Below are 20,456 nucleotides of genomic sequence, written 5' to 3'. Positions count from 1 at the left end.
TACAGTCGTGACTCGATAATCCGACACTAAATGTAAAACCTTCTTTTATGTCGAATTGTCAAGACAGAGGTCGAGATACAAGGAGGGCTTGATGCTGGAAAGCTCATTTGTTGTTAATATTCATTGTTCATAGTTGTTATAATAACTAGTGTGTTGTTCGAGCACTACGCATCGCTGGATTTCACGCCTAACTGACCAGTGCGCTTGTTCACGGGCCCGTGGGTTGACATCAAAGGTAAATGGTCCTAAATCCGACTGGTATCTGATCTTTTGTCATGTGACTTCTGTCTGAACGGCCAGGTCGCACTGATCCGACCTACACGTCAAACTAGGGCTAGTCCCAATAGCCCTTTATGGTCTCTGGATATTCACGCCCAATTAATAATTAATATCTGAATATTTGGCGCGGCCGGGGGACACTTCCACCCTGGGGGAGCGGTCCGACTGGGTGGAAGTGGCCGAAACACACAAGCAGTACTTGGCTGCTGATGCCAGTTTAGTTAGCGGTGACACTTCTGTTTCCACCATCAGTGGCGGCGGGGGAGTGGCAGATACACTTCACCGTTACCATCCATGTTTACTTCCGTAAACACTGAGCACGCTCGCTGGTGACGTCGTCGTGTCCTCTTCTGCGCATGCGGGACACTTTTGGGTCGTATGAAGTTCACACAGCAGATCACATAGAAGTCGCATTTAACTGGAAATGTGAAGGAACTTGCAAAGAAATCTGAATTGAGCATTAAGTCCTGCAGTCTGAACGTAGCCGATCTGTGGGATTCAGAATCCAAGGCTGTCGGTATGTTAAGGCTGTTTTTCATGTGTTCCGTTAATTTTTCCTAAAACCTGTTGGATAGCAAGGTTTTGGATTGCTAAGGGTCGGATTATCGAGCCATGACTGTATATACATATTTTGATAATCAAGTCGTGGCATCATACACGTATGAATGTGTGTATGTCTCCGGCCTTTTCTTATGAATGTATTTTGCAGTTATTTCCTCTTTGTGATTATAATTCGCATTATAATTGAGACAACAGTTAAAATGAATGAACAAAAAAAATCCAACTGCAGTTCCTCAAATGACCACTTGAGGCTGGCTCTAAAAGTGAGTCAATCCCCAGTGACCCCCATGTTTAAATGCCCAACTTTACAGCAGAAATAAACACGTTTACACACTCGTACAGAAACATTTTTGGTCTCTATGGCTAATTTAACCACTGATGACAACCGTACAGGGGGTGAGCTTTTATATAACTCGAAATTTAAGTTGTATTTAAGCTTAAAATTGTGTATATTTAGGGCTGTGGCTGCTTTGCTCTACAACTGTTGATGGCAGCTCAACTTGCGTTCCATCTCTTTGCTCATTTTTTAACAAATAAAAAGTTAGAAGGATTCAGAAACTGTCAAGATGGCGACAACCGGAGTCACCGCACTAAACTTCCACCCAGCTCTGCAGGAAACCTGAAGGTGACGTCATGGAGGGCTCATCCATCTTCATATTCACTGAAATGCTGATCATGAGTGCAGCATTATTATTATTCTAATTAATTAAGTAAATTAGTGGCAATAAACTGAGAGAAGTTTTGACTTTTTTTTTTTTAACAGTTGTTAAGTATTTCCCTCGCAGCAAGATAAGTAGTAATAATCACCAACACCATCTTTGACCCAGCTCGTTTTCCAGCATCCCTCCCCGGTTCCTCTCTTCTAACAACGCTTCGCATTAGTGCAAATGCGGACGACTTTTTAAAACAGCGGCGGAGTCAATTTTGCCCCGGGGATGCCATTTCCGACAGCGGCAGTCGGACTCAGAAATCATCTCGACAAAGTTGTAATCACAGCTCTGAATTTTCTATCTGCGCTTATTCCCAGAAGGACTCTCCGGAGTAACCTTCAGCAGTTTGCAATCCTCAGCAGTCCTCTTAGCGGGCCGCCTCATAACGCAGCCAAACAAAGAACTGAGCCAATGTGAAGAAATGCTATTGTGAGCCTACTGGGACATTATGATAAACTGCCTGTTTAAAAACACTGAGGAATCTCAGCCCACTTTCACCCTTCTCCTTGACTCTCATACACTGTTGAGAGTAAATTATTTATCAGCTCCCTCACTTAGATAGAGAAAGGTCCACTTAATCCTCACGCAGCAAAATTCCGTCAGCAGAGTGTCAGGTAAGGAATGAGAACCAGAGGGGGGTGAAATCAAACCCGCCCCTGGTCTATGCTCATTATCGGGCTCTCCTCTTGCCACAGCTGCCTAAAGGGACGCATTAACATGTCTGAAGTGTTCAAGAGCTTTGTCACTCAAGAGTTTTCAAAACCACGTTAATCTACACTGAATTACTTCGCCGAGACCTCCTTAAACCCCCAAAGCAGAGTGTCAAAGCCGGTTTCGAAATACTGAAAGACAATGCTACAAAGCCACGCCGCCGCTAATCCGTCCTGCTTTATCATAACAGTGGCAAACGATTTGAATGTCAGCCCTGAAAACGCGTTCGGACGACTTCAGTGCGACGCCGAACGGTTTCTGACTACCAGTGCCTTAAAACCTAGTGTGTAAATGATTTATTGTTTACTATCGCACTGTAATGAGCTTCCATTTTAAATCTACTCACAGCCATAACAAGGTTGACAATTAAGGCTGAGGAAAATTAAAAGCCTTTTCAAACATGTGATATGCAATATTGTTGACTTCATCAGTCTGTTATGGCATTCAGAGACGGGTCACTGGTCCATTAATGTTCCTGATGGTACATGTGTGGACATTACGACACGTGATCAGACAAAAGAATGAGTCTGAACTAATATCAACTTATAAAATTGTCTATATAACTGAATGGCATTCGTGATTTCTGTCCATGTGTGATGATAACCCCTTCATCTATTTGCTTTACCCACTTTATCCCGTATGGTACACCTTGCTAGTACTGGGTTGGACCCCCTTTTGCCTTCAGAAGTGCCTTAATTCTTCGTGGTATAGATTCTACAAGGTCCTGGAAACATTCCTCAGAGATTTTGCTCCATGTTGACATGATAGCAACACGCAGTTGCTGCAGATTTGTCGGCTGCACATCCATGATGCGAATCTCCCGTTCCACCACATCCCAAAGATGCTCTATTGGACTGAGATCTGGTGACTGTGGAGGCCATTGGAGTACAGCAAACTCAGGGAAACAGTCTGAGATGATTTGTGCTTCATGACATGGCGCGTAACAGCCATGCCACGTTCAAAGTCATTTAAATCACCTTTCTTCCCCATTCTGATGCTCAGTTTGAGCTGCAGCAGATCGTCTTGACCATGTCTACATGCCTAAATGCATTGAGTTGCTGCCATGTGATTGGCTGATTAGATATTTGCGTTAACGAGCAGTTGGACAGGTGTACCTAATAAAGTGGCCGGTGAGTGTATATGTGTTGTGCTTTCTGTGATGCTTTTGGACCAATGTTAGCGCTGAAATGTGGCCGAAGCCTTCCCCAAATCATTTCACGCAACTTGATGTGAATTTAACTGCACGGCACTGTTGCTAGCTCCAACCCACTAGACTGTTACCGCAGCATTTACAGAGAAACGAGCGCTCACTCAGACACGAAGCGACACGTTCACAAGCAGTCAGATTAACCAAGAGAGGTGCATGTTTGAAAGGGGCTTAAGTCACTGACCTCCCTGTGATTTACGCGATTTGAGGATCGCACACATCGGCTCTGGTGTTAAACTCCGAACAAATGATCTACACACAGAGAAAATCTCCATCAGACTCGGCTGTAAATGGCATTTTCCTGTCCGACACAGCCCCTGAATCAGAATGAATACAGTGGGATTAAGAAAGAGTTTGATTTCTGATCCCGGTATAAGGCAGACGACTCCATTCTGTCTTTGGTATTCACAGACCGGAGATCAAGATGTGGCATTAATCTATAATCGGAGGCTCAGGTGTTGGGATTTGGGTTTCTCCGCTACGGGCTGAGTTCAAAGAGGCTGATTCTGAAGCGTACATCTGTGCATTCTTTCACTCCCGGCCTCCCCCTTCAAGACTCACACATAGTGGTAGGAAGCTGCCTGGAAGCTTCTCAAAGACCTGCGCCGGCTTTGATCTGTCCTCAAGGTCACGCTCGCGTTGCACGCGTACAAAAGCGCACACACCCACACAACACAGCTCCTCATATTCTTCTGCACAAGACAATGTATTTTTTGGCTATATGGACATAAGCCCACAGGATGCTAATTCCTGCACCTGTCTCCTCAAAATCCTCCTCTTCTTCCTCCTCCAAAGAATATGAAATGCACATGAAATAAAGTCACCGCTGACAAACGGCGACACGCTTTTCAACCGTCCTCCGCGACATGACAGCAGCTGTCTCTGCGTCCGCCTCTTACCTGCAGCGTAAACAGGCTTCTAATGATCTAATGCAAAGCTGCAGTCGGATCTGAAACTGGACTTATGCCTCAGCCTCCGCGGTGTTCTCAGCACAGGTGTCAGTCAGAGTGATTGGTTTTAAACAAGACCGCGGTCTCAAGACCAGCGAAGCTTCGGATCCGCGGAAATACAGACGCTCATTAAAAGAGAAGCTGTAGTGAGTCTGGTTATGTGCTGCTTCGACACAGCAGAAGGAGTGGATTTAAGTTGTCAAGAGTTTTTCTCTCTCTTTTTTTTTTTTTTCCTCCACAGAGCTCAAAATGTTTTCAGGCATGAGTTAAAGTTTCCATGGATAACCCAATTATTTTACCTTCTGTTCGACTTTAAATTAATCTCCCAGATTAAATATTGATTTTCCTCGCGAGGTGTGGCTCCCTCACCTGGTGTAGACGCCGTTCTTCCGGCAGAAAGAGTTTTTCACAGACAGCCGTCGGTTGTTGAGCTCCAGAGCGGGGAAGCGGCCTTCGTCCAGGCTGACCATGTCGCCGTGGGTCAGAGCGTTGCAGTTGGAGTTGTTACCTGGACAGACGTACAGAGACACTGTGTGACCACAGGCCAGACGACAGGCAGGTTAGTGTCTGGGAGCGTGGATGTACAGGAGTGATCAGTGGGTGAGCAAAAGGAGGAATTTAAAAGATGAAAAACAAGACAAATAACTAATGAGCTACATCAATGCACTGAATGAATGGAAACGTTGCCCTTTTTGACCCCGAGTCCTTCAGGGCAAATGCAATTATCCGTCAACTGCGTGTCTTTCAAATCTCAAAGTTGTGACAATCAAAAAAAACCTTCTTTCAAAGCTGTTAATTAATCAGAATTTTCACGGTCATTAACAGGTCAAACCTTCAGATTCAACTGTTTTTGCTCTCAAGGTTCAAGTAAACACTTCATTTTAGTGACTTCAAGCAATATCGTTATCATTTGAGAAGTTATTTACTTTCTCGTCAAGAGCTAGTTTTTAAAGATCAATGCCATAAAATATGTAGCCGGAGCCAGTAGATGTATAGCTCAGCTAGCTAAGGCCCGGCACACGCTACAGGAGTTTTAAACAGATTTCCAAATCAGGTTGCATCAGGCACATAAGGGGAAACTGCACAGACAGAAGAATATCTGTCCGGTCTCAGACACTAGAAGACGTGAAAATAATATCATCAGGATATCGTCAGGATCACTGCGCCAGATGGAGTAATCACGCGTCACCTTGTGCGATCTCATGGGGAAACAGATGCAAACGAAACGGAGACTGTGGTGCAACAACTTGCTGTAACACTAATAATACTTTGCAGTAAGAGTTGGGAAGTTTTAATGTCTCTAGTCGACCCCAAGGACTAGGAATTGTAGGGTGACTTGGTCAAAGCGTCTCTTTATCCGTGCACAAGCGTGATTATGGTAACCATGCCGATTTTAACTGTGCGAATAGTCCAGAGGGTTTCAGAGTGCATCTGTACACTCCTCACATTACCAAGCAGTTTGGGCTCAACACTGGTTTAGCTTTTCTGTTCAGTTGTTAGGAGGGATGAAATAATAGAAATAAAATGGTCTAAACTCTTGTGGTATGAGCCCCGCCTAAGGGAACGGTTAGCCCGAGATGTAAATGAGCGTGTTTCAGGAGTGCTGGTAGGTGGATTTGTTCCCCTCATACAGCACGCTGCTAGCCTGTATCCAGTCTTTGTGAACTAATCTAACCTCTTATTTTGGCTGTAGCCTTATATTGAACAGACAGCTACAAGAGTGATATTGATTTTCTCATCTAACTCTGAGCAAGAAAGTGAAGAAGGCTGTTTCTCAAAATGTTGAAGTATTTCTTTAAACTCCCTCTCCAATCAATGTTTAAAGCACTAAAAAGAAAAAAAAAAATCAGTGTATTAAAAAGCTTCATACTTAGAAGTTGTTTTTTCTTTCTTTCTTGAAACCAACCCCTTCGATGCAACTCCACACGTCTCTCTTTACCTTCCCATCCCAGCTGGAGCACACCAGCTCACCCACAACTCAGCTCGAACACTATATTTAATGCTACACAAGTAAGTATGTCAGCCTGCATGATGATGTTCGGTTCCTTTGATTTGTTATGGATCAAACCCTGGTGGTCTGCATCTGTGTTTTTTGGGAAATCTGCAGTTTCAAGATGGAAACGCTGATGTCTCCTCTAAAAAAAGCCACCATATGGACATGATAACAAGGTAAATAACTTGATTTCCACCAAAGGAGTCTTAAAATAGAAGTCAAGACAAATCAAGGCTTATGTGCACAGCTTTGTTTCTTACATCTCCGTCGTGGAAACACACACTGACAAAGAAAATAACTTGTACAGTGGAGATAATCACAACAAGTCTGAAGCGAGGAGGGTTTTTAAAGAGTCCCTAGACGCGGAGGAAAAATGGTAAATGTTACGGGCGTAATGACAAAGGACATTTCCCATAGAGCGCTAACATCACAAATTCAGTACAAATGACACGTGTATACACAGAGTCAGCGAGGCGTATGTGTAAAATATGATAAATGAGTGTGTCTCCCCGTGTAAACATTTTCTGTGAATCACACATGAATGGGCAATAACATAACTGTTTTGCTTTGACTCCCTCGTGATTGATGAAAACGCTAACGCTATAAAGTGAGAGTGATAGGCTTGCCGTGCTGCTCCACGCTAGATTAATGTTTGGAGAAACTAGTGCTCGCCAGGTTAAAAACACTTTCAGTCATCCAAAGAGTAACGGCAGGGGAGGGGAGGGGGGGGCTACAGCCAGGCCAGGACCTCCGCGGTAGCTCCAGGGCTACTTAAGGTCAATTGGTGGTTATGCAAACACACAGAACAAGAAATAGCACTGGGTAGGTCCAGTGGCCTGGGCCAGATTCCTAGAGGGGGGATATGGAGGCTTTGAGAGTGTCTTTGTGTTGGAGTGAGAAGGAACCTCTTGTTTTTCCTCTGTCAGTCAGAAAGATGGGCAGTGACCCGCAGGGACCCCTCCCCTCCCTGCCTGGCAGCCAAACAGCCGTGGCAAAATGTGCTGAGCCGAGGGAAATACCCGCTGATGTCAGAGCTGCACTGAATGGACAAGTATGCCCCCTGTTCCTGCTTCTCCCTCCTCTCCTTCGCTGCTTTTTTGTTCCCCTGCGACTCAACCAATGATCTGATTCGTTCAAAATTAGAATATAACCTTCTCCGGGAAAAAAAAAAACTTCTCTGCTAAGTATTTGAAAAGTTCAAATCATTAAATTCCCCCCCATTAAGTGTTACTGTTTCATGCGAAAACGACAAGTCATCAGATTCCCGGCCCCTCCGTGCCACCGGCTAAGAAGGCTTCCGTGATAGTCAAATGCTCCATTTAATTGTGCAATTGTGTGCGCTCACCTGATTCGGACTTTTTTGCATATTTCTTGCTCTGTCCCCTGATAATGAGGATGAAAACCAGCAGCAGGATGAAGATGAGCCCCACCAGAGCCACCACGACCAGGAACCACCACTCCTCGTAGAAGGGAGCCACTTTTTGGGCTGGATAAAACACAGAAAATTGAAATTCATGGTTGTTAGAAACATATAGCCGCGTTTCTGTGAAGTCGGAATCACCTGGGGGAATTTAATTAACTCCGAAAGTTAATGGAAATCCAATTCTATTAGCAAATGCACGAAAGCTCACCGGATATAGAGGGAGAAGGTAGACTCGGAGAGCCATAGCCGTAGTCGTTCACTCCAATTACCCGGAAGTCATAACTGACCCCCTGCTTCAGTATGTCCATGTTGAAGGTGTGCGACGTTGCATCCTTGGGAATGTCCTTGATTAAGATATCCCACAAACCCTCGTCTGTGATGGAATTTAAGTTTCAGTCAGAGGAAACAAAGCATTATTTAAAACAAGCCAGATATTTAAACAATGTCAATATGTCATTGTTAACAGGTTGTTTGTTTGTTTGATTTAAGGCTCCGGTCTGGCTGGCAGCTCCCCGGGTAATTGATAAGTCCTACAAATATTACACAATCCATCAAATTCCCCGCTCTTGTAAAAATTTACAGCAACCAAATCTACAGCATAAACAGCGGCGCGGCCATATTTCAAGCCAAGCAGTGTTAGATGACTCGCTGCCTGCTATGGAATTCCTGCCAGAGATCATTTATTACACTTTGCTGCTTGTAAATATCAATGTACGGTTGACTGTTTTAATGGGGCACGCAAACATAAACAAGCGGCAGAGTTCATCCGTCACGCTGCCGAACTTTGACCAAAGTTTGGAAAAAAGCTGATGTCATTTGATCTGAGGACGAAAGCAAGCTACGTGATACTGCAGAGAGTTACGGCCCCTGGCATCTGGACGGAGGGGGAAGGGAACGGTTCGACCATCCTCACCATCCCCTGGACGCCAATTTACACTGTCCATTACCGTCCAACAGCCCTCGCTAACCTTCTTTAAAATGTAGGACGAAGTATTCCTCTCAATTTTCGCCTGAGAGCGGTGAAACGCATCCCTCCCCACCATCCATCACCCTGATCGCCCTGCCAGGACTTGTCAATCACAGCCGAAACAGGATGCCGATCGTCTCAACCGCTGCCCCGGAATCAATAACCCATTAAAATACCAGGGACGCAGACTCCGGGGGGCAGCAGATGTTGACACTTTACGCCGCTCTCCTTAATCACAGAAGCAAACGTGAGGCGAGGTATTTGCTAATGAGGTGATGATCTACCTGAGGGTCTGGCCTCGATGACGTAGCGCGTTATGGGGGCGCGACCCGGGTCCCCGCTCGTCCAGTGGATGGTCAGGGCCGAACTGTAGCGCGTTATGAAGGGCTCTCCGGGGGGTCCGGGGGCTCCTGATGAGGAAGAATGAGGTGTTTGAGGCGAATCATCGGGAAGATTTTTCATTTTCACAAACGCCGACTACCAGCGACTACCTTCCCCCGGTCCGGTGGTGATGTTGGCTTCCACCTCGGGGCCGTAGATGAAAGTTTTGGCCCGGATGCGAAAGTTGTACGTGACGCCATCTGCCAGATCTTTGAGCTTGAGCCAGAGGGGGCCGCTCCCCTTCACGTCCACCGTGACTGTCTTACTGACGCCTGGGGGGGAGGGGGAGTGAAGACAGTCGGCACAGGCCACTGAAGACTCTAGACAAACACACCACATTTAAAGCAGGTCTTACACAGGCCAGGCAATGTGGGGGCGCACTCAGCAAATGCACACACACACACGCACGCACATACATACACAGTGATGGAATTAGTCGTGGGAAATATGCAGCATTTTGTCAAAACATCATGTAAAAGACTGCAATGACATATGAGCAGTTAAGGTCAATGTGATGGTCAGCTTGTAGCTCGAGATAAAATGCACACCACAAGATTCTGAACAGGTTGAGTTGATCTAAACAAATTGACAATTGTACACCGTCAGTAAGTGTTTCCGATACATCCTGTAGTGTGCATGAAGCCTTCATAGAAGCCAGCAGCCACGTAGTGCAAAGTAAACTTTGAGCTAGCCAGGAATGAGTTATCACCATCGACAGGTGTGCAGGGCTCGTAGACCAGACGGTAGCCTTCAATGATGCCGTTGGGGAAGGTGGGCTCGCCCCAGGACACGTTGACCGAGGTGGTGGTCAGCTCGCTGAAGTGAATGAAGCTGGGAGCACTGGGAGCTGGAACATGAAGAGGACATGTGGTTAACAGACAGTAAACCAAGCATGCAGAAAGGGGGATTCGTGAGACAAACCTTTGGACATGTGGGAATAAAATGTGTGCAGGAGGCCATACAAACACATATTATGTACAGATCTACATCTATAGAGCTGATAATTAAAGATAGGGTTAATGTTAGATAACTAGATAACCGTATGAGTCTAGCAGATCTATATTTTTGACTTAAGCACCATAATATTTTTATGTAAACCCGTTATTTTAAATATGCTATAATATGCCTCTTTTCAGCAACTGAAGGCATCTTTTACTTTTTTTTCTTTTAGCTCAAAATACTGCAAAAACAGCTCATTTTACCACATATAACCTTTAACCCTAACCTTTAGCCGTGGTCTGAATAATCTCTGTAGCTTTAAATACAGCTGAGCTACTGCTGTCAAAACAAAACGCTTTTGACCATTTCAAGTTTCTCTCTGAGCGATCATTTGTTACGGAGGCGTTGCTGAATAGTTTGTCAGATGACGTAGTGGTTATAAAATCAGCAGTTAAGCGGTGCAGTAACAAGTCTTAACGTCTATATAAGCTGCAATTCAGTCACTATTTTCGTACTCATTTCGTTGTCTGGCAACATAAACAGAAAAATGTGGCATTTTATTGTGGATTTGCTGTATTAAAAAGCAGTATCTTTGAGCGCAGGGAGCAGAAGAGAATCACTGAAGCTTAAACGCCTTCATATCTTAACAGCTTCAATGTTTCACCATATTAGACCTCTAAACCGGTAAAGTTTAGGTAGATCCATAAAGGCTTGATGAATGGTTTCAACACATGTGAATCCAAAGTTAACTCATCTGTAACCACCTGAAATACAAAACTTGTTAAAGTCAACCACTACAGGTCAGCAACACAACAGGTGTGGAAATATTCCGTGCCACCTAGAGGCTCTTTTATTCTGAAAAAATGTAAAAATTGATTACTTTCTTCTTAGCAAAGGCTACATTGGTAGGTCCAAACAGCTCCTGCTGGAACTTTTCTTACTTTGGATCCATATTCGCATTTCTAAAATTGTGTGTGCAGCAGTTTTGCAACTAAAATCCACTGGCTGAATGTTTTGCAGCTCAGTTTGTGTCCTTGCTCACAAACTGAGCTGCATTTATTAGGTCAACAACACCATTTTGTTAAACTACACAGAGTTAAAAAGGCTCAGCGTTACTTACTGACCCGGGTCACAGCAATTCACAATCACAATGACCATTCTTAGCCTCCAGACCCCATTACAGTGCTGGAAACACAGTTTGCCCTGTTGTCTTTAAACCAGTTGAGGAGAAGTTGAGACGCTCGCAGAAGACAAAAGGCCTTTGTCTTCTAAAAAGATGGGATAACTATCTCCTCCCTCCTCCTCCTCCTCCCAGCTTGTCATCTGCTTCCTCCTCTGACAACAGTGACCACTGAGGGAAACCAAGAAGCTGTGAACATCTTCTTTTTTTTCCTCCACGTTTTAATAGCCTGAGACATATTAGTAAAACACACCAAAAATGAGCTCCTTTACACTGGAGTTTCTGGGAGACAAATATTGTTTTGACATGTTTGCAGATGGGGATACAAGGAGAGGGTCCCCTGAGTCAGAGGAAGAAGACGGCGGAAGAAAGACAGAAAGGAAAGAAGGGCACGGGGCTGTTCTTTAAATAAAGCGTGCCCGCGGACTTGAAACTCGCTGACAAAAACTTCATACCTTTTACTTTTTTCAGACAAAACACGTGATTCAGCGAATGAGTTCAGAATGGCTCGGCTGATTAGAAACTTATGCTCAGTGTGTGGTTCCGCTAACATCGTTTGGCACGCTGACAACAATGATTAGCATCATCGTCACATCAAATTCTTTCCTCATGGCTGACTCATCTACTTTGAGAAAAAAGCTCTCAGGGTTCTCCAAACTAACGTTTCACATAAATATGACAAATGAACGAACATGGCTGGAAGTCGCCTCATTTATCTGCTTTACTGGTGTCGTCTCGTTGCCGCCTTTCAGTAACGAGAGATCATGTGAAGTGGAGAGCAAATGTTTGTCGCAGAAAGTCAAACTATTTTGTCGGGTGATAAGTGACACCGTGGAGGAAAATCCCAGATGGAGGTAGGAGATGGGGGACAGGACCCCCCCCGGTGGTGGAGCACAGTTAGCAGATGGCTGATAGAAAGTAGCTGAGATAGCCTGGACAACCTGGAGGAGGAGGGATGTATGATCTGCTGCCTTGAAGGAAGAGTGACAGAACTGCCAGAATTGCAATGAATTAAAAGAGCGGATAGACCACTGAATGAGAGTCACATACTTACTAAAGCTAAGCCTGATTTCAATACAGAGACTTCAGATGCAAAAATATATTGCAGACACATGTTGAATCAAAGTATTATGGTGGTTAGCCACTGGTGAGAGGCATTATCACAGGGAGTCCCAGATGAAGGTAGAAGATGAGGAAAGATGCAAAGTAAAGCAATCTGACCATGGTGAGTTTCAATTCTAACAGAGATATGATGATACGTTAGATGGTTGGTGTGTACAACAAGCTGAGCTCAGTAATACGATAAAACTGATAAAATCTGTATGAAAAAAAAAGGAGGCAAACAAAAGCATCTACACATCTAGAAATGAAGAAAGAGGGCACACAGGCCAGAGAGAAGAGCTTGAGATAGGCTCGAGCCCTTTGTTTGGCGAGTCAAAACGATGGCCTGATTGGCTAGAGAATGCGTAAGTCTTTGATGGAGAAATGACAGCCTGATTGGCCGGAGAAAACAGAAGCCTTTGATTGGCTAGATGGACCAAAGAGAGAGAGGTTAGAGAGCCTGAGATTGGCTGGAGGCCAGAAAGAAACGAACGAGAGCCAGAAGCAGAAGGACTGTTGGAAGACGAACAGATAGCGCCAAATTAGACCGTAAACGAGTAACCGCCACCAACTACACGCTGAGCTCAGGGAACTTGGAGAGTGAGAATTAGGTCTGATGTAAAAGCGGCAGATGACTAGAGACCCAGTTAAAAAGAGGAGAAGGAAACTCCCTGTACGGCAGCAGAAGTTGTTCTGAAGGAGGCACCTGAGTACTGCTGAGGGCTCAGATCGCACTTGAGCAGCGCTTGTCTGAAGTGTTAAATGAACCGAGGTTTTAGGCATCGGATGATTATCTGAGTTGGAACAAGAGGAGACAAAAGGATGAAGAATTTTCTGAACTTTTGAAATCTCAACCATGAAGCATATAGGGACTGAAAAGGGGATCTGTGTGGGTGATAAGTGAACCAACCCCAAAGATTTGGGGATGAAAGGACATATTACAAAATGTACGATTAATTTAAGGAATACGAGGAACTATAGAACTGATATATAGAAGCACAGGGTGTTGAAATGAGGATGGGATGAAGTGGCATGCTAACTGAGATGGAGAAAAGGGCAAATGTTTCCCAAGTAAGTAGAGTTACAGAAGCGTTTTCTCTTGTAGTGTTTTGCAGACTTGAGCTAACCAGACGTCAGAGAGCCTATTACAACTGGACTAAGAGCCAGTTGTCCTGATAGTCATGGAAAAGCAATGCTCCGTTTGGTCACTGAGCAGACAGGACCAGATGTTTTGATCTGGGCGTCGTCCCTCAGAGGGAGCTCGTCTTTTATCTGACAGATGACATTACTCGTGAAGTCAAACTGACTGCGACATGGAATCTGGAATTCCATTTGAGGTATGATTTTTGAGGGTGTCTGTGATGTTGACTTTTGACAGCTGTGAGTCTTGATCGGCTAACTTAATAGCCTGATACGTTTTGAGACATCGAGACCAGAGCTGGATCGTCAGGTCCAGTGGGACTGTGTTGAAGGGATTGAGTAACGTCTTGACGCGTCAAGACTGGGCGCTGTGTTGATGTAGCTGAAGAGCTGAAGATTCACCTGCGATATGCCAAGAAGCAATGTGGAAAACTCGGGCTCATATTGTCCACAATAAGAAGTCAAAAACAAGGTTTGCAGGATCTTAGGATATCTGGGTTCTCAATGATACCACCACCAGATTCAGGTGTGATAGGGATGGCACGGGTGCAAGATTAGCGACATGGAAGAAGAGTGACAGAACTGTAATGAAACTAAAAAACGGGGTCTAGGGGCAGCCAGGAATCGAGACAGAATGCGAGTGAACAGATCTTCCGTACTGAACAAAGCTTCATTTGTCTTTCTGGTACATTAATCGTAGCAACTGGACTTACTTGAGTTCCTTGAAGACGTTCCACCTCTCATCCAAGAGGCTTCATCAGCTCTGACTGACCAGTTGGGAGTTCCAGATACTTATATCCTAAAGGAGCTATTAACACCTGAGTTTCAGTTTCAAATGGGGGTTTGTGGCTCCTCCCCCTCGTTATTTGGGTCGTTATTGCTCCTCCTACCACAAAGGGGTTCGTTAGGGTCTTTTGTGTCTAGGTGTGGATGTGGTTTCATCTTCCTGGGGAGAGATCTTAGGACTGAATTGTAAACAGGTGAGAGGTGATGCCTCAGACCTCCACCTCTGTTGAGGGACGGTCTTTCCAGTTAGACGGCTTCTCTCAAACCATCTGTCCTCCCTGGTCAAAATCTGTACGTTGTTGCCTTCAAATGAGTGTCCTTTGTCCTCTCCCTGATGTACAGGTCATGGCATTCCTTGCACTGGACTGCGTACACCACATTACTTTGTTTGTGTCTCGGTATCGTGTCCTTAGGGTGAACCTTGTCTTCAACTTATAGTCATTCTCGATGTTTGTTTTACTTGATTGCACTAATCCTGACAGTTAAAGTCACTTATATCAATTACAAAAATGTGCACATCGATGGGTACGGGGAGATTTACCTGCTTGCTGAGTGCGTCCCCTCGTCGGGGAGCTCCGGGGTCCGTCCCCGGCGGCATTGAAGGGGGCGACACTGATCATATAGGTGGTGTAACCGGTCAGGTTCTTGAGCTTCACCCCTCCTTCAGGCATGAACAGAGTCCGCAGCCGCTCCGTCTCATTCTTACGCTGGAACTCCCAAAAGTAAATCTACATGAAATACCACAGGCATAAATAAATATTAAACCGTGCCTTCAGACACTGTTTAGGGAATACAGCTATTTCTGCTTCTATAAAACTCAGTCCCATTTCAAACTCCCTTAAGGGAAAGACACAATTTCATTTTATTCCCTGCAAATGTTTTATTGAGCAACAGACTAAACCGTTCATTGGAAGCCCCTGTGGAAAACAGTGTTAGCTAGAAGTGTAAAAATGTCCATTTAGTGGTGATTAACATTAAACAGATGTAGTCTCTTGTGAATGACTCAAATGTAAATATCTAACAATAAAAATGGAACACAGTGTAATTGTATTATTAAATTAAATTATAAAAGTGGGCTTATTAAATTAATTTGCTCCAGAACCAAGTAAGAAACGTGAGAATGTGACCTTGTATCCCTGGATGTCTCCGTTCTGTGCATCCACAGGTGGAGGCTCCCAGGTCACGTCCAGCTGGGTGGCTGTTGCAGACTGAATGGCCACATTCTGAGGAGGGGCTGTAGGCACTGAAGCAGCCCATCAGACAAATTAAAAAAGTTAAATAAGGACATTTTTCTGCATGATAAGAGTTTTAATTTTTAATATCACGGGTACACTCAGGCAGCTTAACCCTCTGAATACCAAACAGGTTCTGGGCGATGTTTTTTTTTTTTTTTTACACAGTTTTACTCGCTGTAGGCTCATTTTTCCGGTGCAATAAAAAGTCCTGTACCTCTATGGAAGCAGCACAACCATGGCTAGAAGTAACGAGAATTCAAAAATGTTTCTGTGCTGTATAAGAAAGTCTCAATGCCATTAAAAAGAATTTGTTTGATTATTTATTTTGCAAAAATTGAAAAAAATGGAAAAACGGAAATCACCAGGTACAACGTTTTTCCAAATTCCCTTAAGTGATCCCAATACTAGAAAACAGTACCATTTACATTTTACATTTGTTACCATACATGTCTGATATCTGCTATGTGTGAACACAGCCTGCAGTCCAACCAAGTTCAGCTGCAAAGTCTCTTCATTTTGGTCTGTTGGTTGCAGCTCAGCCACTCATGGCTTCAAGGTGGCGCCAAGGAGCTCATCATGTTTTGTATTTTTTTTATTTACAGAATCTGTTTACAGCAAGCAATTTATGTTTGAGGATTTTTTTTAAGTGATTTTAGTGAAACACCACAATATTCAAGTTAGATTTGGGTTTTCTGATGGAACAGCACATCACAGTTGATCCAAAAAGTCGAAAAATCCAAGGATTCCTTCAGTTATTACACATCCTGGCTCTGATAAATGATGTAATTTTGGTGTTTTTACAGATTTTTAGAGATCACATGCCTTTCAAACACCCCCCCCTGGCAGGTTTTGGGATTCAGAGGGTTGAAGCAGAAAACTTTTCATCCTCAACAGAAAAGCCCTGGGCTTACAGAAAGACAAATTACACCCAAAATCCGAGCATGCCTCCAAATGACATCACTTCAACAGACAGGAGACTAATCCACTTGCAAAGCGGGTTGAGAAGTAAGTTTATAAATACTGGAGAGCGCACGTACCTGCTTCTCCGACGAACACCTCCTGTGGCGGGCTGGTTGGACCCTCGCCCACAGCGTTGTACACACTCATGCGGATCTCGTAGCGCTTGTGTTTACTGAGCTCTGCAGCAGAAGTAAACAATGGGGGATACAGGGTTTGGAGTTATATTAAACACTGGTGTTATGACTTAAACTGTAAATCCCCAGTTTGGAACATCCAATTTTCCTATCCGCAAGGCCTGGAGGTCATCTGATAGTAGTATCTGCAGTAGATAGTGGAATAATAAAGACGTGATCCCTCACTGGCTTCCCACCAACCCATACAAGACAACCAGGATTCACTACCAGTTTTCTTTTACTGTAAATCATTTTTGCCCTGAGAAGACATTTTCATTTCAATCACAAATTCATACAGGGACATTATAATTATGAGGTTGTTGAACGCCGCAGCATGGAGGTACCGGGAAAAATATGCGACCATCTGCTTTTGTAGTGCTCGTCCAAATAAGCTGACATGTGCAAACCGAAAGAGTGTGTTGGACTAGGCGGGCTTGTGTACTCAGTGTCCAAGAATTTCTGTGTACAAAGCGCTCCACTGGCCTCGGTAGACATGTTTGTACCAATGCAATGTGATTATAAGCAGCCAAATGTTGTGTTAATTTCCTTGACACTCTCGCTTTTCCTGTACCGCTATTCAAGGCAGCGGGGGTACTTGAGACATATGGTGAGATCCAAGAGGGAAAAAAAAAGGAAGCTTCTTTTTGTTTTTTTAAAAATCTAATTTGTTTGGGGATTGCATTTGTGTGTATTTTTGTGGAGACAAAAAAACTTACTGTCCAACTCGTACTGCGCGAGCGTCGCGTCGCTCAGGTTTCGGATGCTGTAGGGGGCTGGGAGGCAGGAAGAGGAAAAAGCGATAAAAGAAGGCGAAATGAGAGGGAGGTAGCGGACCGACAACAGTATTAAGGGTTCAAAGTGTAATATTTTCGCTGTCGAGAAGGGCAGCGGTATTGTCATAAAAAAAAAAAAAAAAGGGGGGGAAAAAAACCCACACAATCACAGTGATCATAGCTGCAGAATGACTCGACAAGAGTAAAATTATAGGCCAAGTTGCACAGAGCAGTAGAAACAGAGTGGCTCCTGAGTAAACCTAATAATAGCCTGCAGCTGATAACCACCGATCACAAGATGAAATGTTTTGCTGCGAAGTGTCAGGACCAGTGGGGAGATCTTGGCAACAGAATAGGCCAGTGTGAAAGTTTGCCTCTAATGGAAATAATAGTGCTGCTGACACATAAAGACTGCACAGGACTAATCAAGCGCGGCCGAGTCTTAGAAATTCTTCCAATGTGAAGCAAAGTGCAGACGCGGCAGTTTTTTTTTCTTTCTTACACTTTTTGCCGAATTAATTTTGATTTATTTTTTTTTGCAATTTCTGTGCTTCTTTAAGGCCCGTTGTGGTTCTTTACATTCATAACGCAGCGTTTCAGATCGCACGGCACAATAAACGCAAAAGGCGCTGACTCTAAATGGAAATGATTGGGGATCGAATAGTGCGGGTGGTGGCGGCGTAATGTGTTCGCAGCAGTTATTCCTCACCGGTGAGCTCGGCCCAGGTGGACGCACTGCTGACCGTATGGATGTAACTGCGGAGACGGTCGTACAGCAGCTCGCGGTATCGGATCCGAAAGCCCAGTAAGATTCCATTGATTTTCTCCTCAGAGGGGGGCTGTGGACGGAAAGAAATGTGGAGTTTAGGTGTGGAGCGTCAGAAAAATAGAAGAATAGAATAGAAAAGAATGCCTTTATTGTCACTATACACATGTACAATGAGATTAAGAGCAGCTCCTTCAGTGCAATATAGAATAAAGCACAAAATAAAGAGCAAAAAAAATAAAAAATAGAAGAGATTTAAGTATAAAATAAGATAAGTTATATATATACAGTATACAGTATAAGTGTAAAAAAGCCAGAATAGACCAGTATTTCAGGTTTAATAAGGTCTAAATAGCTGATTTCAACTGTCTTATCATCAACGAAGAGACTACAACAACAAAAAAATCTCAACATGAGCTCATCCACAGGTTGAGTAATGCAGAAAAATCCCCCCCCGTCGGTTGAACATGAGAGAGCAAGCCCAGAGGGGAGAAGGGGAGTAAAAAACAAGTACCGCTCTATCCTCATAAACTCTACAAGTGTTCTCTCCATAAAAGTAAAACTGTGTCTCCGAGCCTCCTGTTTTTCCTCTTTATGACCTGTTAATTCAGGTGTGAGTGTGGGAGAGGGTGTTTTTTATTAGACAGAGTGCAGGCTGTGTGTGTGAAAGCCGGTCTGTAAGTACAGGCCTCGGCGCGAACCGTCACGGCCTCTCATTAGACGCCACTTTCTCAAGACTTAAATGGTGTCTTTTGTTTTGCATGCAGTGACCGCCGTGCGCTCTTACCTGCCAGCGGATCAGCACCGACGTCGTGGTGTGCGGCGTGACGGAGAGGATTGTGGGCGCTTCGTCGGGCGCTGAGGCAGTAAAAAAAAAAGGGGAGATAAATTAGCTAAATTGACCTGAAAATGTGCACAATTGACGACGCTGAATGGTGTGCGGTGGCATTCATGGAGCATAAACACACAACAGAGGAGCCGTTGACGGATGAGTCAGAAACAGCAGTGGGGAAAGATCAGCGCAGGAACATGTCTTTAGTTGGTTAGAGCACCACCGGCGAAGACTTTTGTTCTTTTTGCCAAGGTTTTAGCCTCTTGTCTCACATGTGACATCACCTGCTTCCTTTGCCAGCAGCGTCTGCTTTACAACAATGGGCTAATTCACTGAGAGTCTTTTCATCATGACAGAGGACGAAGTCATACCTCGGGCTTTTACTTTTGTTTCCACTCTAGTGTTAATACTGCACCTATAAATGCCTACATTATATACACACAGCACATCAGAGTCGTTGTAAACACGCCGCACATAATAGCTTAATATTTCAAAGAAATAGCTTAACATTGTGGGAAAATGCTTATTCTGTGTTTGTAACCATTTCGTTTTACTTACTAAAGCAACACTGTGAGTTTGTCTCCATAAAGCCACTGCACTCGCCAACAAACAGACCTGGACGTAACTGAGATGGTGTCGATATGGTGCACACCGATCAGCCACAACACCGAAACCACAGGCAGGTGAGGGGGATCGCATTGCTCATCCTGTTAAAATGCAACGTTCTGCTGGGAAATCTTGGGTCCTGGCATTCATGTGGGTGTTATTTTGACTCGTACCACCACCCACGTAGGCAGAGCTGCAGACCAAAGCACACCCCACGCAGCAGAATGCAGAACCCGACCACGCCACGAGAAGCGCTCAGGAACAGCTCGAGCTACTGCAACTGCCCTCCAAACTCCACAGATCTCAATCTGTTCGGATATTCATGAGAATGGAACAAGCCTGATCTATTGAGGAAAAGCTGCCAGTGTTGCAATGCGAGACACAACAAGACACCTCCAGTGGGTCCAGTGGCCCAATGGGTCGGATCTATAAAATGTTGTGGTTGATAATAAAAATAATAACAATAATTGATCAGATTTATATAGCGCTTTTCTAGACACTCAAAGACGCTTTACACACTGTCAATTTTTCATTCACACACATTCATTCTGGTGCTGGTAGCTACGATTGTAGCCACAGCTGCCCTGGGGCAGACTGACAGAGGCATGGCTGCCATTCTGCCCCTCCGACCACCACCTCAAACAATCCATTCATACGCATTCACACCAGGCAAGGTGGTGAAGTGTCTTGCCCAAGGACACAACGACCATGAAACAGGTTACAGGGCGGAATCGAACCGCCGACCTTCCGATCACCGACCGACTCGCTCTACCACCTGGGCCA

General features: G+C 44.5%; 1 protein-coding gene across 1 annotated transcript in view; it reads right to left on the bottom strand.

The window, feature by feature from the left end:
• The window catches only part of LOC103352811 (protein sidekick-2), a 332,816-nt gene that overhangs the window by 11,207 nt on the left and 301,153 nt on the right, over positions 1-20,456 (bottom strand). Inside the window, exons 32-43 of the mRNA XM_008275471.1 lie at positions 19,023-19,093; positions 18,179-18,308; positions 17,413-17,469; positions 16,601-16,702; positions 15,456-15,571; positions 14,870-15,056; positions 9,892-10,029; positions 9,293-9,502; positions 9,086-9,211; positions 8,043-8,207; positions 7,757-7,897; positions 4,788-4,926 (exon numbers count right to left, since the gene is read on the bottom strand). Of these exons, the coding sequence (XP_008273693.1) occupies positions 4,788-4,926; positions 7,757-7,897; positions 8,043-8,207; positions 9,086-9,211; positions 9,293-9,502; positions 9,892-10,029; positions 14,870-15,056; positions 15,456-15,571; positions 16,601-16,702; positions 17,413-17,469; positions 18,179-18,308; positions 19,023-19,093 (1,582 nt within the window). The remainder of the gene's footprint in view (positions 1-4,787; positions 4,927-7,756; positions 7,898-8,042; positions 8,208-9,085; positions 9,212-9,292; positions 9,503-9,891; positions 10,030-14,869; positions 15,057-15,455; positions 15,572-16,600; positions 16,703-17,412; positions 17,470-18,178; positions 18,309-19,022; positions 19,094-20,456) is intronic.

The sequence above is a fragment of the Stegastes partitus genome, unplaced genomic scaffold, assembly GCF_000690725.1.
Source record: "Stegastes partitus isolate 25-593 unplaced genomic scaffold, Stegastes_partitus-1.0.2 Scaffold52, whole genome shotgun sequence".
Classification (NCBI taxonomy): domain Eukaryota; kingdom Metazoa; phylum Chordata; class Actinopteri; family Pomacentridae; genus Stegastes; species Stegastes partitus.
Note: the sequence above shows the minus strand (reverse complement) of the source record. Positions and strands in the feature narration are given on the sequence as shown.